Here is a 20,456-nt window from a genome sequence, read left to right as displayed (position 1 = left end):
ATATTAATTTGATTTTAGCAGCCATACTTTGCAACTGTCTTCTGAAAAATTCTTTTGAATCCCTGTTTGTGCAGAACATCTAGCATAGTTATTAGAATAGAGATCATGAATTTTTCATTATTTTTCTATCAAGAAATTAATATAGAAAATAAAGTCACTACTGTGTAGTGGTTAGCATTTTAAGCTCTGTAGTCAGACAGATACGGAATCCAGCCCTGACTCTTCCAGGTTGTTTTTTTGGTAAGCTGTTTTACTTCTTAGAGCCTCCATTTCCTTGTGAAAGTACCTACATCATAATGTTCAAAGGATGATATGAGGTGATGCTTATAAAGTACTTGCATGGTTCCTGGCTCTTAACTAATTTTTAACTACCAGCAAGATTCAGTCTAGTTTTTTAGGTAGTAATTCGTCATTTTAGTCACAAAGACTTACTATTCAGAGTAAATAGTTTGCACAGCTAGTATTAGCTGTGGATAATGTCTAAATGATCCTTGCTTGAATTGTATATTATTAATACATCTTAATCAAGATTTTGACTTCATGTTAAATATGTTTTAAATTGTTTTGATTTTATCTGTATATTTTGTGTTTCACGGAGGATGATTGCAAAGTAAACAATATTTTACCTTATATTTTATATGAGTGAAGTTTTAGAGGTCACTCTTTTCTCATTTAAAGCTTAAATTTTAACTCAAGATTATATTTTATATAGCATGAAGTTCTTATTTGATTGATTGCTTGTTTCTGGTAGTTAACATAACTGACTTTTTTAAAGTAATAAGATGTATTTTTAGAGCACTTTTAGTTTACAACGAAATTGAGCAGAAAGTATGGTTTCCATATACCTGCTGTCCCCACATGTGCACAACCTCTCCCGCGATCAACATATCCTGCACCAGAGTGGTACATGTGTTACCATTGATGACTCTACATTGACACAGCATTGACACCCAAACTGTAGTGTACATTGGGATTCACTTTTGGTGTTGTATATTCTCTGGGTTTTTACAAATGTGTAATTGATGTTTTAAAAATCCTGTCTGGGGCTTCCCTGGTGGCGCAGTGGTTGAGAGTCCGCCTGCTGCTGATGCAGGGGACACGGGTTCGTGCCCCGGTCCGGGAAGATCCCACGTGCCGTGGAGCGGCTGGGCCCGTGAGCCATGGCCGCTGAGCCTGTGCGTCCGGAGCCTGTGCTCTGCAATGGGAGAGGCCACAACAGTGAGAGGCCAGCGTACCACAAAAAAAAAAAAAAAAAAAAAAATCCTGTCTGAAAAAATCTTTCATTGGTGAATTTAATCCATTTTAATTTCATGTATTTACTTATTTATTAGGGCTTAAATCTCATCTTTCTTCTCATGCTTTCTATTTATCCTGCCTAGTCTCTGTCCTTTTTTCTTACCTTTTCTTGGATTGCTTAGTTTTTGTTTATTTGATTCTTTTTCTGTATTAGAAGTATGTTGTGTTTATATACATACATATATATACACACACACCCCTACCTAAAGACATTGTCTTGTATAGTCAGTGTTCATCTAAACTTTACCTATGTATTTATCACTGTTTTGTTCTTCATTTATCCTACATCTCTGATTTTACCTCAAGTAAGATCTTTTTGCCTAAGAATACCCTTTAGAAATTTCCTTTTAGTGTGGGTCTGTTGGTAGTGATGTCTTTCAGTTTTTGTTGGTCTGAAAATAACTATTTTGCCTTCATTCTTGAAATATTTTTACTGGTTTTATTTATTTATTTATTTTAAAAATTCATTTATTTTGGCTGCACCGGGTCTTAGTTGGGGCATGCGGGATCTTTAGTTGCAGCATGGGGACTCTTAGTTGCGACATGCAGACTCTTAATCGTGGCATGCAGACTCTCAGCCGTGGCATGCAAACTCTGTAGTTGCGGCATGCATGCAGGATCTAGTTCCCTGACCAGGGATTGAACCCGGGGCCCCTACATTGGGAGTGCAGCATCTTACCAACTGGACCACCAGGGAAGTACCTTTACTGGTTTTAGAATTTTAGGTTGGTAGTTATTTGAAGATATTATTTTACTGACTTAAATTATTACTATTGACAAGTCAGCTGACTCTGTAGAAAGACAATCTTGAATGGAGCAAAAGCAGTGTTTAGAGATTAGATAACTGAGCATATTTTAAAACAGATGAGCAAGATCAGTCTATAGATTCATGAAGGCCAGAGAATTCCAAGTAGGATGAATATAAAGAAATACTCACCCAGACACATGATAATGAAATTTCAGAAAATCAAGGCAAAGAGAAATTCTCAAAAGCAGCCAAAGGGGGAAAAAATATATTAGAAATAAAAGTTAAGAAAGAAAACATTCTAGGCAAATATCAACTGAAAGAAAGCTGTATTATATCAGACACAGTAAGTAAAATTTAAAGCAAAAAAAATTACAGGAAATAAGGTGATTGTTTCATAACTATAAAAGTTTAAAATCACTAGGAACATACAATAATTCTAAATTTGTGTGCATAGTAACATACCCTCAAGACAGATAAAAAATTGACAGTACTTTTAGGAGATATGGACAGATCCACAGATTATAATGGGAGATTTCAACACACACATGTCTTAGTAATAGAACAAGTAGATAAAAATAAAACAATATAAAACAGAACATATAGTGTGGGTATAGAAAAATCCAGTGGGATTGACAGACTTGACCTAATGAATATGTAACCTCCTAACATTTGCAAAATGTATCTTCTTTTTAAATGTGGACTTTTATAAAAATTGACCATGTTGGGTCATAAAGCAGGTCTCAGCAAATTTCAGAGGATTGAAAGAGTTTATGTAAGACTGACATTGTTTCTTCCTTAAATGTTCAGTAGAACTCATGGGTGAAACTTAAAGGATTGGAATCGTGTGGAATATGTTCTCTGACCACAGTGGAATTAAACTAGAAATCAGAAACAAAAAAGCTAGTGCAAAAGTCTCAGTGGAAATGAGAAGATATTTTTAGATGAATGATAATGAAAGTGCTACACAGCAAAAATTTGTGAGATAAATCTGAAACAATATCTAGAGGGAAATTTATAGCCTTATATACATATATAGGAAAAGAAGAAAGACTAAGACTTTATAAACTGAACATCTATTTCGGTAAGTCAGAAGATGAGCAGAATTAAAGAAGAAGGAGAAGAAAGAAAAGAGCAGAAATTTTGATACAGGAAACAAAGATACAATATAGAGAATCAACCAATCCAAAAAAGGTGTGTGGGGTTTTTTTGTGGGTGAGGGGGACTAATAAAATTGGAAACAAGAAAGAGAGAAAAGACAACCATTATCAGGAATGAAAAAAGGAATGTTGCTACAGAGCCTACAGGTATTTTAAAGGAAAACAAAATATTGTAAATGACTTAAATTAAAAATTTTTGTGAAATGGATAAATTTCTAGAAAGATACAACTTAACAAAATTGACACTTGAAGAAACAAATAGTTCTGTAACTGTTAAAGAAATCTAACCTGTAATTAAAATCTTTGATCATAGAAAACTCCAGGTACAGAGGACTTCATCTATGAATTCTACCAACCATTTAAGGAAGAAATAGTGCTAATCTTTTAAAAACTTTTGAAGAGCAGCTAAGGCAGAAACACGTCCAACTTATTTTATGTAGGCCAGCACAGTCGTCTCAAAATTCAAGAAAGACTGTACAAGGAAGGAAAGTCGTAGTCTAATATCGCTTATAAAAGTAAATGCAGGACTTCCCTGGTGGCGCAGTGGTTAAGAATCCACTTGCCAGTGCAGGGGACACGGATTCGATCCCTGGTCCGGGAAGATCCCACATGCTGTGGAGCAACTAAGCCCGTGCGCCACAACTACTGAGCCTGTGCTCTAGAGGCCATGAGCCACAACTACTGAGCCCGCGAGCCACAACTGCTGAAACCTATGTGCCTAGAGCCTGTGCTCCGCGACAAGAGAAGCCACTGCAGTGAGGAGCCCGTGCACCACAACGGAGAGTAGCCCCCGCTCGTTGCAACTGGAGAAAGCCTGCGCGCAGCAGCGAAGACCCAATGCAGCCAAAAATAAATAAATAAATTTTTTAAAAAAGTAAATGCAAAAATATTAAATAAAATATTAGCAACCCAACAGATAATATATAAAAATGATAATTTATCAAGACCAAGTTTGATTTGTTTCAGGTATGCTAGGTTGGTTTAATATAAGAAAAATCAATGTAATTTTCTACATAAAGAAAAAGATTATATGATCATCTTAATAGATGCCAAAATATATAAAATTCAGCATTGATCTGTCTTTAAACTCTTAGCAAACACTAGAAGATAAGTTCTTTAATCTGCAGTATACATTGGCTTTTCTTTTTGCTTGCACGTCTACATGCTGTGCTTCTGGGTCACCATTCCCCTGTGTGCCCTCTTTCTTCCTCCTGGCTTCTTTCTGCTGCTCCTGTTTAACCAGGCTCAGAGGTTACCTCTTCTGTGCCTTCTCCCAGCTTCCTTCAGATAAAATTTTTTTTTCTTTACACTGTGTACTCATAGCTGTATTATCCACCATAGTCACCTTTTAAGGTCAGCTAATTAGCAATATTAATCCCATTTGATCCTTGGCCTTTAAACATATTCACAAGTCCCGAGGATTAGGATGTGGCATTTTTGGAAAGTCATTATTCTACCTATACAATCTGCCCTCTGACCCAAGATGCACATCTTTCCCACATGCAAAATCCATTTGTCCTATCTGCAAAGTCTCAACCTCATTACAGCCTTCATTCCACATCTAAAAATCTTATCTAAATCTCATTAATTTAAACATTCTAAATCTCATTATCTAAATCAGTTATGAGTGAGACTGTGTATAATCCACGCTGAGAACAATTCCTCTTAATCTGTGAACCTCAAGAAACAAGTTAACTCTTCTCAAAATACAGCGATGGAGACAGGCATAGGTTAAGAGTTAGAGACATTTTCCGTTCAAACAGAAAAATATTAAAGGTGTCACTGATCCCCACAGTTTCGAAATCCATCCCGGCAAACTCTGATTTCAAGTTCTGGTAATAATTTTTCTGTAGCATGTGGCTCTGCAAGTTTCTGTCCTCTGAGTGTTTTTCATGAAGATTCCTTTTTCATGAAGGTTAACATGTATTTGTTGCTGAGTAGCTTTTTCAACCAGTTTCTTGTTTGTAGAGTTTTGAGTGTTTGGCAGCCTTTCATTTTGTACTCTCTGTCCCTTAAAATCCAAGCTGGTAGTGTTTCTGCTGGTATAAAGTTCCCAAGAATCTTGTGGATCTTTCATGTATGACACAAGGATTCACTCCATTAGACAAGAGGATCCTCTATGATTCTTTTCTAGATAATTTCATCGCTATTTTTGGCTTCTGCAGAGAAGGCTAAGAGGATCTACGAGTCACCCACTTCATCTTTTTAAAGACTGTTTATGTGATGAATACTCCGACTTCTCTGGAGTATTAGCAAAAGGTTGTCCAGACATCCTTCTTTTTAAGAGCAGCTTTGACCATGAATCTCAATTTTGGTGTATTTTGTACTCTGAATAAGATGAGAATTTCTTAAAACATTAAATCCTGGGGGGTTTTTTGGCTGAACATTTCTTCCATTTGATTTACCTCTTTCATCTTACATTTTAATATAAACAGTGAGAAGAAACCAGTCCACACCTTCAACACTCTATTTGGAAATTTCCTAAGTTCATTTCTTACATGTTTGGCTTTCTGCATAACTATAGGATACAGTTTTGCTAAGCTTTCTTTCATAATAACAAGGATTCCTCCAGTTTTCAGAACATGTTTATCATTTCCTTCTGAGTTCTCACCAGTGGCACCTCTACTATCTACTGACGGTCCATTCATGACAATTTAGGTGTTCTCTAAGGCTGTTTGTGTTTTCCGTACAATGCTCCTCGTGGAATTCCTTGCATCCTCACTTGGCAGAGTTGTTAACATTCGTATTTCTGCTAGTAGTCCGTTCAAGGCAGTCTAAGGTTATTTTTAAATCATGCCCCTCAAAAATTCTCCTAGCCTCTTGCCCACTGCCCAATTCCAAAGCCACTTCCATATTTTTAGGTGTTTATTATCGGAACATCCCATTTCCAGGTACCAAGATCTGTAGTAGTTTCCTACTGCTGCTGTAACAAATTACCACAAATTCAGTGAGTTCAAACAACACTAATTTATTACCTTACAGTTTTGGAGATCACAAATCCAAAATGGGTCTCCCTGGGCTAAAGTCAGGGTGTTGTCAGGGCTGTGTTACTCTAGAAGAGAATGCATCTTCTTGCTGTTTCCAGCTTCTAGAGGCCCTGCCCATATTGCTTGGTTCGTGATCCCCTTCCATCTGCAAGCCAGCAGTAGCAAGTCAAGTCTTTCTCATGTTATGTCACTGTGATTCTGAGATGTCTGCCCTTCTCTCTGCACTTAAGGCCTCTTGTAATTACATCCCCAAAGGGTAATCCAGAATAAATCCCTATTTCATTTATTTATTTAAAGATTTTTTTGATGTGGACCATTTTTAAAGTCTTTATTTGAATTTGTTACAATGTTGCTTCTGTTTTATGTTTTGGCTTTTTGGCCACGAGGCATGTGGGATCTTAGCTCCCCGACCAGGGATTGAACCCGCACCCCCTGTATTGGAAGGTGAAGTCTTAACCACTGGACCACCAGGGAAGTCCCTAAATCCCTATTTTAAAGTCAGCTAATTAGCAACTTTAATTCCATCTGCTACTTTAATTCTCCTTTGTTGTGTAACTTAGCGTACTCACATGTCCAAGGATTAGGATGTGGACATCTTTATAAGGCCATTACTCTACACACCACACTGGCACTTGGTGTAAGTCGTTAGTTCTCAATTCAGTTTTTATTCTATTGTGAATATTGGGCTCTTCAGAAGCAGACTAGTTTCATCCTTCCCACACACCCCCGTTTCTTTTCCCCAGTGATACTTAAAAAAAAAAAAATTTTGAGGTGAAATTTGCATAACATACAAGTAGCCACTTAAAAGCATATACAGGGACTTCTTCCCTGGTGGCGCAGTGGTTAAGAATCCACCTGCCAATACAGGGGACCCGGGTTCAAGCCCTAGTCCGGGAAGATCCCTCATGCCGCAGAGCAGCTAAGCCCGTGAGCCACAAATATTGAGCCTGCACTCTAGAGCCTGCGTGCCACAACTACTGAAGTCCACGTGCCCTAGAGCCTGTGCTCTGCAACAAGAGAAGCCGCCGTATTGAGAAGCCCGCGCATCGCAATGAAGAGTAACCCTGCTTGCCAAAACTAGAGAAAGCCCGCACACAGCAACGAAGACCCAACACAGCCAATAAATAAATAAATAAATAAATTTATTTTAAAAAAAAAAAGCACATACAGTTCAGTGGCATTTGGTGCGTTCACAATGTTATGCAACCACAACCTCCCTTTAGTTTCAAAACACTTTGTTCACCCAGAACACCTAATGCGCATTAATTAATCACTCCCCATGCCTCCCTCCCTACATCCTCCTGGTAACAAATAATCTGCTTTCTCTATGTTTGTTTTCTCTATGTCTGTTTGCCTCTTCTGGATACTTCATTAAAAAGAATCATACAGTATGTGTCTATCCTTATGGCAGTACCACACTCTTTTGATGAATATAACTTTTTTTTTTTTTTTTCCGGCATGCGGGCTGCTCTGGACGCGCAGGCTCAACGGCCATGGCTCATGGGCCTAGCCGTTCCACGGCATGTGTGATCTTCCCAGACTGGGGCACGAGCCCCTGTCCCCTGCATCGGCAGGCGGACTCTCAACCATTGTGCCACCAGGGAAGCCCTGATGAATATAACTTTGTTTTAATTTTTGAAATAGGAAGTGTAAGTCCTCTAACTTTTTCTTTTTCAATATTGTTTTGTCTGTTTGAGGACCCTTGCATTTCCATATGAATTTAAGAATCAGCTTTCCCATTTTAGTAAAATGGGTGATGTGTATTTTGATCAGGATTACATTGGGTCTGTGGATCACTTTGGGGAGGATTGCCCTCTTAACAATAGTAGGTCTTCTAATTCATGAACACAGAAGTCCTTTCATTTAATTAGTATGCTTTCATTTCTTTAGCAATATTTTGTAGTTTTTAGTGTGCAGGTCACTTCCTGAGTTAAATTTATTCCTACGTATTTTATTCTTTTGGATTCTATTATAAATTGAATTGTATTCTTAATATCTTTTTTAGATTGTTCAATTGCTGGTGTATACAAACACATCTGATTTTTTTTAAATAATTTTATTTATTTATTTATTGGGCTGGGTTGGGTCTTCATTGCTGCGCGCGGGCTTTCTCAGTTGCTGCGAGCGGAGGGTACTCTGTTTCAGTGCGCAGGCTTCTCATTGTGGCTTCTTTTGTTGCGGAGTATGGGCTCTAGGCATGCGGGCTTCAGTAGTTGTGGTACGCGGGCTCAGTAGTTGTGGCTTGGGGGCTCTAGAGCACAGGCTCAGTAGTTGTGGCGAACGGGCTTAGTTGCTCTGCGGCATGCGGGATCTTCCCAGACCAGAGATCGAACCTGTGTCCCCTGCATTGGCAGGTGGATTCTTAACCACTGCACCACCAGGGAAGTCCCTAGGTTATTTTTAGATATCCATGATCGCAAAATGGTAAGAGTCACTGCCCAAGAAAGTCAATAGTATTTAATATTTAATTTAATAGTATTTAGACAGTATTTAAATAGTCAGTATTTAATACTGTCTATGAAATCTGCTTATTGATGCTTTAAAACCAAGCAGAGAGAAATTAACATATATATATTTTTTTCTTTGCTGTTTATTTGAAGTTTTGTAGTAGTAATAATCAAAATGCAGTAAGGAAATAGCAGAGTTCTGCTGCTGCTGCTGAAAGTTACCGTTAACCTTTAGTGAGAATTGTATGTTTCATATTAGGATTAGACCTATAAAATAATGCTCTGAGGTCAAAGCTTTTGAACTCAATGAAGTATTTGTGTGCATTTGCTTTAGCTATAGGGATGTGGACTATTTATATTTGAACCACAGTACAAACATATTAACAACTGGAACTAGTAAATAGCAAATATGCATTACATTATATACTACAAGATTAACCAAACAGTATTCAACAAACTAAGTTATCATGGAGTTAATTGACATTGATTTATTATTAACTCAGAAGAAAAGTAGCTATTGAAAACTACTACCAACTCAAGACAACAAAATATCTTCCCTCCAAATTGCAGAAATTCCCAGCCATCTGTGTGTGTAGTAGCTGTACAGTTTTGCATGGTAGCCAAACTTCTTAGTAGAATACAGTATCAAAAATTTTAGGAAACTAAATTAGTCATATGAATTTTAATTTATGAATACTAAATTTAGCTATACTTTAACTCAGTAAAAACCAAAGTATAGAATTGTATTTTATTCCTGTATAGAAGCAAACAGAATATTTACATATTTTTAAAAAATTAGTTCTGAGCCCATCCTATGTTCTACCAGTGGGCCTAAAACCATATTTTAAGAATAGGAAGTTATGATATTCTTATACAGGTGATTTCCATTGGTGGCATATATGCCAATCCAGAAGCTATTTGCCAAAATTCCTATGGCTTTACTTTACTGGGCTAGTTGAGATATTATCAATTTTAGTTTCCAAACCTCATTTTTTAAAAATATCACCTTACCCCCTTCTTCTTTCATTCCATCTGCATGAATGTTTCACATTCACAATGCAACATTTAGTTCTCTGAATTTAAGCAGCCGCTGCAACTATACAGCTATATTCAGTATAATAAAATCCAGTGATTGTGTTAACCTAAGACTGGGTAGAGAGATTTAATTTTAAGTGTTTACTTCTTCACTCTTAAGATATTTCTAATGGAATGCTAACTGAATTTCTTGGAGGTTTTTTATTGTTTCATTTGAATACCCTTTCTTGAGAATTAGTAAATTTAATTAGCATCTAGCTAAAGGGAAATAGCATTTATACTGAATGTTGCTGAGGGACCTGCACCAAGCGTAAATAAGTCATACTTGGGTTAGGAGCTTAACCAAATACACCCAGAACACATAAGTAAACAAACAAGGGCTTGAATGTGATAGATAAAAGCAATTTTTTCAATACTGGTGTATGAAATGGCAGTTGTTTTGTTGTTGAGTGGTTTTTTTTTCTCTTCCTTTCACTTTAATGATACAGAATCATTTTTTCTTAGGAAATATTATAATATGTATATGTCTTGTTATGGTTCTACATACATTAAACTACAGTTGAACCCTGAACAACATGAGGGTTGGGGCTTCACCCCTCCCACAGTTGAAAATTGAGCACATAACTTTACAGCTGGCCTCTGTGTCTGCAGTTCCGCATCCACAGATTCAGCCAGCTACAGATCATGTAGTACTGTAATATGTATTTATTTTTAAAAATCTTAGTATAAGTGGACCTGCATGGTTCAAACCCTTGTTGTTCAAGGGTTAGCTGCAATTATTTTTCAAATTTATATAGGAATATTTGAAATTAATAATAAAACAACCATAAAGTACTTTCAAGTCTTATGTCTGTTTATATTTATTAATAATTTGATGGTTTGACTATAGTTTTAGCATCCCTATATCTCAGTTATTCACTGCACATTGGAGGCAGAGAAGGGAAAAATGTCTTAGTTTCTTTCTTTCTTTTTTTAAACCAGCGCCCAAATTGGACTGATTCCCTTTGTAGTGATTTCCCAGTACTCTTAAAGTGAAGTGAAATTCTTTGCTTGGCCTAAAAGTCCATACAGAAGCTGCCCCCCTGCTTTACGTCTTTTGCTGACAGCATCTTAGACTATGTTCTGATACTTGCATTTTTTCCTCTCGTCATATATCAACCTGTTTCCATCTTAGTGTCTTTGTACTTGCTTTAGCCTATGTCTAGAACATACTCCCCTAGGTCCTTTTTGATATTTAGATCAAGATTACCTCCCTAAAACTCAGTGCAAGTTAGTGTAATACAGTCATTATCACACCACCCTTTCTAATTTTCTTCATAACACTTACTGTTATTTGGGATTATTTTATTTCTGGACTAAATTGTTTCTCTTCTGCTTTCTTACCCCCACTATGGAGTGTAAGTTCAAACCAGAGTGTAAGGAGAAACTGTCCTTTTCATTGTATCCTTAAGATCTAAATTCTAGAATATCACTTGATTCGTGGCACTCATTAAATAGTTGTTGAATTTATGAATCAGTCAATTGTTCCATCTGTAAGTATTAGATGTATTCTGAAGGATACCTTCAATAAGATGTATTCTGAGGAATGCTTTTGGCTTATGTATTTTGGGCTGAAAGTTGTCAACATTTTAGTATTTCCATTTGATTAATTTTATCTTATTTTTTGTTGGTTGTTAATAAGAAATAATAAGTGTTAATCTTAATATCTAGAATTACAATTCCATTTTGACAGGTTGACTTTGGCAGAATATCATGAACAGGAAGAAATTTTCAAACTTAGACTAGGACATCTCAAAAAGGTATGTGAAGCATATGCTGGATTTTTAGTTTACCAGAGGTTGTGGAAAGTTGTGTTATAAGTTTCATATTGAAGAAGTCAAAACTTGAGAGAGAAAGCACTTAAATTAAAAACTTTGGACCAAAAAGGAGGGGCATTAAAGTTGCATTTTTATGTTGAATATATTAAAATAACATTCCTTTACCTTGTGGCAACTTACAGACATTTGAGATGCTGATGATACTATGTCCCTGTAATGGAGGAATGATTCCTGGCCAGACCTCCAGGTTCTTACAATTACTCTGTTAGATGTTATCTTTTTGTTAAAAAATGCTTCATATTTAAGATGAAATGTAAGATTCCATATTGTTTGTGTCCATTTCATAATAAATTGAAATAAGTATAAATTAATAACAAACATGTTTCTTTGGCTTAACTTTGAAGATATTGAATGCTCAGTTAAATGTTTCAATTAAAATATGTACATTGGCAAATTTAGAAGAACCTGATCATCAGTAATAATATGAAGTGATATAATTTAGAAAAACATTGTTATATGTTATTAGTAAATTTATATAATGTGTAGCTTTGTACTTATTTGTAAACTCTGAAATTGTAATCAGTTCATTGTTTTTTAGTTCAAACCACTTAAAGAAATAATAGAGTAGGTTTTCCCCCTCAAAATGAAGTTACCGACAGATATAAAATTCTTTGCCTTTGATCCAATTTTTTAATTCTGCTTTCTGCTTGTCACATTACTTACATTTCTTTAATAGGCTGAATAATAGCTAAACCTGAGTTAGTGAACTAATTGAAGATAGTGTCTATGAAGTCATCTCCCTGGGGTAGGGTAAGGTAGGTCAGAGAAGCCCATTCTTGCAGCAGCTACCATCTCACTATAGATGTTTTTGGTTTTGGAATGTTATCACCATGCTTTAGATCCCTGCCATTTAACTACGGGGGAAAGAAAAAAATTATATTTTGTGTACATATGTATGTGTGTATATGTATATACACATATATATATATGTGTAATTTGTGTTAGTGTTCTTTACTATGTCATATCTGTCTATTCCCCTGCTCAGAAAAGTTTCAACCTAAACTACTTGAACAGTAAATTCTAAAATGATTTATTCTGCTCTGTTTTGTTTTTGTATTCTATTGTAATTATTGACATTTCTCTTGCTCTTTGGTGTAAGTAGGCAACTTCAGTCTGTTTTGTATCCGATGGAGTTGTAATGGGACTACGGAAGGGAAGAGGGGATTTTGTAGTTCATAATTAGTACAAGTATTTGTCTGCCCACTTAAGCTATTTTGATAATAAATTCATAGAGACCTGTGTTTGATGTCCCATATAAAGATTTATCAATTATTTTCTAACCAGCCTGTCATGATAATGGGATACTAAAGAATATAATTAACTGGAGGGTTATTATTTTCACATAATAGTAAATTTCAAGTTACTCTTTCTAATGATGAGATTTTACATGTTTTATTTTATGAAAACTTATTATAAAATCTGAAATTGTAAAGCAGTTAAATTAGGAATCAGCTATTTGTATTACAAAAACACTTAAAAGGATTCAGAGGAGGGTTTGTTTTTGTTTTTGGTTGGTGGGTGGTTGGTTGATTTTAAAGCTTTCCTGGTACATTGAAAATATTTCATTTCTCTGAAACACTTCTATTTTGTAAGTGAGGTACATATACTTAAATGTCTAGATATTACATAAACAGTTGTAAGCTGTTGTAGATTACTACACCTTTTCTTCTAACCTCCATATTATCTTCTTTCCCAGTGTTTGACTTCTCCATTTTTTGTATTTACTCATTCTTTCTAATAATTGTCCCCTCCATAATCTTTTTCCTATTTTATTTTTTTTCAGCTTTTATCAAATTTACTGAGCAGTTTTAGATTTCTAACTTTTTCTTCTTAACCAATTTACAACATTACTTTTCTTTGATCTCCGTCATGGAATATTTTGGGAGAGTGGATGAAATAATGCTGAAATATACTATCATGTCTTGAATTCTCACATTTTCTTCTGAAAGACTATTTTGGGTGAGGAGAATGAATGCATTATGAAGAAAGTGGCTAGTAGTACACACAGAGAACAAAATTGAGTAAGTAGTGTCACCTTAGAGCACAAATAAATAGCAGTTGTCTGCTTACCACTGGGTATTAATTTTTGAGTCATACAATTTAAAAATAATAATCATTCAGTTACATGTGTTAAAAATAAGTTATTTGGCATTCTAAAGCACAGTTGGAAAGTAGGGCATTAAAAATAGGTCATTTTGTTTTCTAAAACACAGGTAGATTGGACACTTTTAACACATACAGAGCAAGCTTGAGTTAAAAGAAAAGATGTTATCACCTCTATCTTAAGCCAACATGAACTATGCCCTGACATGTAACTGTATAGCTTCTGCCATAGGCTGGATCTGATCTGTATTTGGTGTCCATGTAACCTGCATAGGAATTAATCATGTGACCTACATCAGCTTAGGGTTTAGATATGAAGCCCAGCATACTCCTGCATTAGCAAAGGTGACTCTTAGTCTCCCTTTAATAAAAACTCTTGAAGTTAAATGGAATTATTAGATTAAATTTGTTGACACCAAAGGAAAAAATGTCCATCATTGACAAAACCCATACCATTTGGACATAGGAGACTAGAAGGCCTATTTACTTTTTCTTGAGATAAATAATTTATGATGTGCATTGTGTTTCATAAAGAGAATCATAATAATTGAATAGAGAAGCTGAAATATGAGAAAGTATATTTACCATTGAATAAATCATAAAATTCAGTTCATATTCTATACTATTCTGTAGGGTTAGAAACATAATAAATCCAAATCCAATGAATCTGTTAGTGTGATAGAGTAACAAATGAGAGTTGAGCAGTAAGTCCATGGCTAAAATAAATACATATTTCTGGTAACCACCAAATAGTAAATGTAAACTTACTTAAGAGCTTATTTTCTTTTGAAATTAGGAAAGTTATTATGGAGCATCATCTTTTTTTAATATAGCAAGGATTATTTAATATTTATTGTTTTAGTTATTGATCGGTTTGTGAAATTATTGCTCACTCATTCACCAAAATTCACTTTATTTCCACACTGCCTAAATCAGGCATGATTCAAATTCCCATTTCAGGAGAATTACATAATATTACATTTTATTCACTTTGAAGTTTTAACCATTCTAAAGTGAACATTAATGTTAAATTTGAATGCCAAGATCTTCTCTGCTTGCTTTGTTTAAATTAATACAGCTAGTAACCGGCAAAGCGAAACTTGAACCTTTTCTCACTGCTATTTCTTTTTTTTTTTTCTCCTATTTCAGTGGCAGTACCCTTACGCTTTATTCCTACAGTTCTCTAGTTGTAGATAAATAGCAAGTTGATCCTTTTGTATTCAGAAGAATTAATTCACTTGTAGCTTTCTCTGCATGTTTCTTAGAGTAGTGTGAATGTTTGCTCCTTTTTTTTTCCCCCAAAAAACATGCTGTTTCATTTTCATTGCAGATAAAGGAGAGCAGTTAAGTTTTCCACACACACATACTTCTTTCTTTCTCTTATATATTACTTTCCTTGGGTATCCTGTTAGTGACTGTTCTATCAACTAGAGTATTTCTTTATTATTAGCTGCTTCATTGTTTTTCATTCTAAGTTTATTTTTAAAGGTCAACAGGGAAAGCACTTTTTCTTGGTTAAAATGTGTGAATACACTCTAGTATAATTTTACCTTTTATAGAGCTAAAGATTTAATTGAATAGAACAGAAAAGAACTATATATTAAAGTATATGGAGACTGTACAAATTATTCCTAAAACTTATTAAAAAATAACTTTTTTGCTACTAGTAATTATGCACAAACTTCCTTAATTATCACTCATTAAAAGCTTGTAGTTGCAATGGGAATAATTTCCTGTCTTCCAAAAGTTGTTCCTTTGAGGCAGAGCAACTAAATCCCATTTAAAATCCCATTGCACCTGTGCTACATGTGGAGTCTCTGGATTTAAGGAAACTAATAAACCACATACCAGTTAGCTTTTATGGTTGATCCTGTTTTGATACCAGTCTTTGATACATTCTAGTTATGGGAAAGTCATTTAACTTTGTGATTTGAGGAGTTCTGCTAGGTTGTTGTTTGTATAGTTCAGATCTTTATTCTGGAATTGAAGAAAACTACGTGGATGTGCTTTCCAAGAATTGTTACTAAACTAACACAAACAACTTTTTAAAAAATCCCTGAAAAACCGTTTTCCTTGTAATAGATTATCTCCGTAGTCATATTATCATTTAAAAGATACAAGTTACCAATCATGATATGCCAAAATAAAGAGGAAGTAAGAATTTTGAAAGTTATTGGGACCAATAACTATGTCATGCCACCACTATTATTCAAGTTTGTGATGTGAACAACATGTGGAGGTGTTGCTCCTTATTTTCTAGTCTTCGAATTTTTTTGTCTTCTGGATTTTAAATATTTGATTAGTTGGAGAGAATGCACATAGAAGATTTGACATCTCAATATGGAATATTAGATAGTATTGTAGGGATTGGCTTTAATGTATGTGTTTTGGGGTGTGTGTGTGTGAGAGAGAGAGAGAAGCCCTGAATATAAGTGTCAGAAATTTTTATTGGAAAAACATAACCAACTTGTAATTGAAACAGGATTAGTCAAGAACCATCAGCACCAACACAAGTGTATCTTTGCAGACCGAAGGAATCAGCTAAACAATTACAGTCATCTCAATCTCTACTAAAACAAAAATCGCATCCAACATGCCACCTGACACCATTTCTTTCTCTCTCTCTCCTTTGCTCCTTGCGATGTGGCATTCATCTCTCCTTGTGCCTCCGTTCTGAAGAGATAACAGTATAGCAACAACTCTGCCACTGAAATCCTGTTCTCTGACCGATTTTGGCACCTGCAAAGAGAAACAACCAGTAACAGGCAGCCGCAGCATCAGTATTAATCTTCCATGATGAAATCTTTACAGGTCAAGAACAAGCACACAGCTCTTTTCTCACTCCTTCACAGTGGACCATGCAACTAGTTGAAATGGAAGACAATGGATTGTCTGCAAGCCTTTTGAACAGTGGAGGATACAGGGCATTGGTTTTAGGTGAATTAACCCCCAAATATTCTTGAAGTTTGATATCTCCTTCGGTCTTTCTTTCTAGAATACCACTGTCATCTGATTTTTCAAATCCTTAGTATGACCACAAAGAATAAGTTTGCATATGTGGCATCTCGTCACTTTAGTTTCGAATAAAAGTATGAAAATAATGCTAGAGGGCTTAATCTCTAAAACTGTGTGTGCACCTTTATATTCAAGAAATTTTTCTCTCAGAGCCAACCACATTGTACATTATGTTTCTCTAGAACATAACACAAGATGCTACTTGTGTAGGAAGTAGTTTTCAGTGGAAATCTAGTGAAAATGCATTGTACTAGAAAAAGTCACCATTAAGCCCATGAAGAATATTATGAGGTTCCTGACTTCTTGGCATGTGTGGGCAAGAAAAGTGCCAAGAAGAGTGTTGGAATTCTAAACTTGACATTTTGTGCTTAGTACTGCTTCCATTTAAAAATGAGTACCATCTATGAAAGCTGCCTGTGCTGAGAGAACATGGAACTAGCTATAGATAGGAAAGCTCCCAGTGTATACTCTACTTCCTACTCTCATTGTAAACCTACAAACATATTCCTGGCTTTTTCCCCACCATTTATAATTATACATCTTTACTTGGTAGTAGATGATTGTTCACTTACCAAAGTGAAAATTTAGCAGTAAAATGTGTTTTACTTCTGTAGTGTTCGATATTAATCCAGTTGTTATATAGGCAATGGAATTTTTTTAATTTTGGAAAGAATCTTAGAAGTCAAGTTAACCATTGGTTAGAGCAGGGTTTAATTTATTCAGGTTTGTAAGTTCAGTGTAGAGATCACTGTTTCACAAAAAAGAACAATTGCTTGGCCACTGGCCAAGAACTGTAACTCCATGCCGTTTATATGCATATGTACAGAGAGAGTCTAGAAGATTAGGTTCTTCTCATTATTGTGTAGAAAGTTAAATCTTTTCATACTTAAAAAAAAATATGGAATCCACCAAAGTCCTGAAAAAAGGTTAAAAGGAGGCAGAAAGCTGGAGGAAAGTATAGTAGTAAGGCATTGTACCTGAATGTGCTAAGGCTTGGTGTCAGCACCTTGGCTAGTGTTTTTAACATCAAGGAATTTCATCCCCCGAATACAGTACCTGTGATTTCTTTTTCAGGAAGTGTACTAAATATTTAAAGTTTGCCAGAGAGTTGAACTGTTACATGTATTTGCTGCTGAGAAGGTAGGGTTGGGTTTGTTTAAACAGAATGGGGGAACTGACAGAATTAAAACCCGTCCATTTTAACACTTACTCCCATTTAAGGGTTTTGATGTATATATTTATGCATTTGAAGAGAGATTAACGACCCCCCACCCCGCAAAGAAGGAAATGAAGTGCAGAGAGAGGAAAACATTAAGGTTCTAAAGTAATTAAGTCATTTAAACACACCTGAGGTATGTTTGATGCAGTATGCTCCCCTCAGTAATATCCAGCTCAGTGATTGAGGATGGGCATGGAGGGAGCATATATATAGTTAGGAAAGAAAACCTCCCTAGGAATTTCATAATATTTGTCCCTTCTCCTCCTCCTACCCTAGTCCTCAATCTATACAACCATACTCAAGCAAAAATAGGATTATGGGCAGTAGTTTCAAAACCCATCTCTATACATTGAACGTGTTTTTTTGGTTGGTTCATATTTCCAATGGCTCGTGTCTCTCATATCCATATTTAAGATATATTAAAGAATATAATGGAGAAAAATTTGAGGACATTTAATAAGGATAAATTTGAAGTAAATCGGTAAAAATTTTCTTAGTTCTTTTTTTCTGCACTGCTCTTTCTGTTAGCCTTTAATAGTGCCTTTTTGTTAATTTCACATTTCACTCTCCTGGTGATAAACTTTTAGAATGACATTATAAATATTTAATGAAATTAAAACTTAATTTGAGGACCTGGAGATACTAGCTTTTGAGGGATCCGTATTGTTCATACTGCTAAATGAATTTGGTGTTAAACTTGCTGAAACCTCCTTCTGAACTAGTTTTCCCAGATGGACTAATGCTGTTATGGTGCTGTTGAATATATTATTGTAAGTGATAAGCTTTTCTCTGCTTTCACCATCTTCATAATGTACCACACAGAATTCTTCTGCCAACCCTCATGGATTATAGGCAAGCTGAGAACGATATATCAGAAAATACTTTCTGTCTTATCTTGGCTTTATAGAAAGGCTGCTCTTCGAAATTGAGGGTTTTTTTGTGGGGCTGACATGTAACATACATTAAAGATTTGCTAAAGAAGTTTAAACTAGGATGTTTAACTTTTTCAGGAAATCCATTAGTTTTACATGTGAAAATGCATTTTATAACTCTTTAAGCTTTATAGTTTAATGCCTACACACCCCCACTTAAAAAACAAAATTGCCATTAAAGGAAATGCTCAAAAATACCCCAAATCTGCCTAGCAGTTTTAATCTGACATTTTACAGAGATTCTACTGTTGCTGTAACGTAATTTTAGCTTAGAATGTTAAGCCAAGAGGATACTAAGTTGCCAGAAAGGACTTTGATTACAAATAGAAAGCATTTCTATGCTAAATATCTGGTGAGGGACAAACTGGTTTTACCTTCCATATAAATTTTTAAAAGTTAAAAATTTTAGAAGGTGGTATGTTTTGCAGGTTACTTAAATGATGAGGCAATATTGAGATCTGTTGTATACTTGTCTAACCTGGGTATTTTAATATATTTAAGTAATTCAGAATATTAGATCTTATTTTAAAATACTGTTAAAATAGCTGTAGTGTGTACTGTTAAGGTCCATTGCTATATCTTTTTGTTTAAATGGAAAAGAGCCACGTCCTTTTATTGTATGTGATTACCAAACCTACCTCTCTCTTTAATGGGATCTTTTCTTACTCGTCCCTTCAACACCATAATTGTCTACAGAGACCAGTTCCCTTCCAGAGATGCTGTTTGTTTCTTCTTAGACCTTCTCTGCTTTAATTGCTTAGCTGGTGGATGACTTGAGAATTGAAACTTGGTGTTCTTACTAAACATGATCTAGCTGTCTGGATTGCCTCTTTTTTTTATTTTAATAATTTGGACTACCTTTGCCATGCATTACAGGATTCCATTCCATAATGATTCAGATCAGTTTTGAGCCCAGGTCTGCCTTGCTTCTCCCGAACCCTCTGAAAACAATTAATTCTGAGGATGGCCCAGAGGCTAATGTCAGTCTCAAGCCAGGAGAGCGTGGCCTACAGTATATAGATCTTTGGAAATGATCTGCAGTAAAGATAAGTTTAGTTGCTAAGACTACCATATTCTAGACTGTTGTACCTTGGGGCTAGACCAGAACTGGGCCTTGCCCCTTTCTGTAAGGAGAGGATACTAAGCAGTATTGCCTAGTGTTTGCCTAAAAGTATGTGTATTTATCTGTTCAGGCTGCCATAACAAAATACCATAGACTGGACAGCTTAAACAAGAGAAACTTATTCCTCACAGTTTTAGAGGCTGGAAGTCTAAGATCAAGGTCCAGCAGGGTTTAGTTTCTGATGGGGCTCTCTTCCTGGTCTGTAGATGGCCGTCTTCTCAAGCCTTCACATGATTTTCTTCTCTGTGCTCCCACAAAGAGATGGTGGGGTTGGAAGGAGAGATCTCTTTCTCTTCCTCCTCAAAAAGCCACTAATCCCATTCTGAGGGCTCCACTCTCGGGACCTAAGCTAGCTCTAATTACCTCACAGAGTCCCCTTCTCCAGGTACTATCACGTTGGGGTTTAGGGCTTAGACATACAAAATTTGGGAGGAACACAAACCTTCAATCCATAATAGCATGTATACTTTTTCTCAGTGGGATTTGAGAGAAGTTACCTAGAGTTATTGAATTATCT

General features: G+C 35.6%; 1 protein-coding gene across 1 annotated transcript in view; it reads left to right on the top strand.

The window, feature by feature from the left end:
* TLK1 (tousled like kinase 1) overlaps window positions 1-20,456 on the top strand; it is a 149,242-nt gene that overhangs the window by 107,585 nt on the left and 21,201 nt on the right. Inside the window, exon 12 of the mRNA XM_065880125.1 lies at window positions 11,403-11,469. Coding sequence (XP_065736197.1) covers window positions 11,403-11,469 — 67 coding nt within the window. The remainder of the gene's footprint in view (window positions 1-11,402; window positions 11,470-20,456) is intronic.

The sequence above is a fragment of the Phocoena phocoena genome, chromosome 7, assembly GCF_963924675.1.
Source record: "Phocoena phocoena chromosome 7, mPhoPho1.1, whole genome shotgun sequence".
Taxonomy (NCBI): domain Eukaryota; kingdom Metazoa; phylum Chordata; class Mammalia; order Artiodactyla; family Phocoenidae; genus Phocoena; species Phocoena phocoena.
The sequence above is the reverse complement of the archived record's forward strand: the minus strand, read 5'-3'. Positions and strand labels throughout refer to the sequence as shown.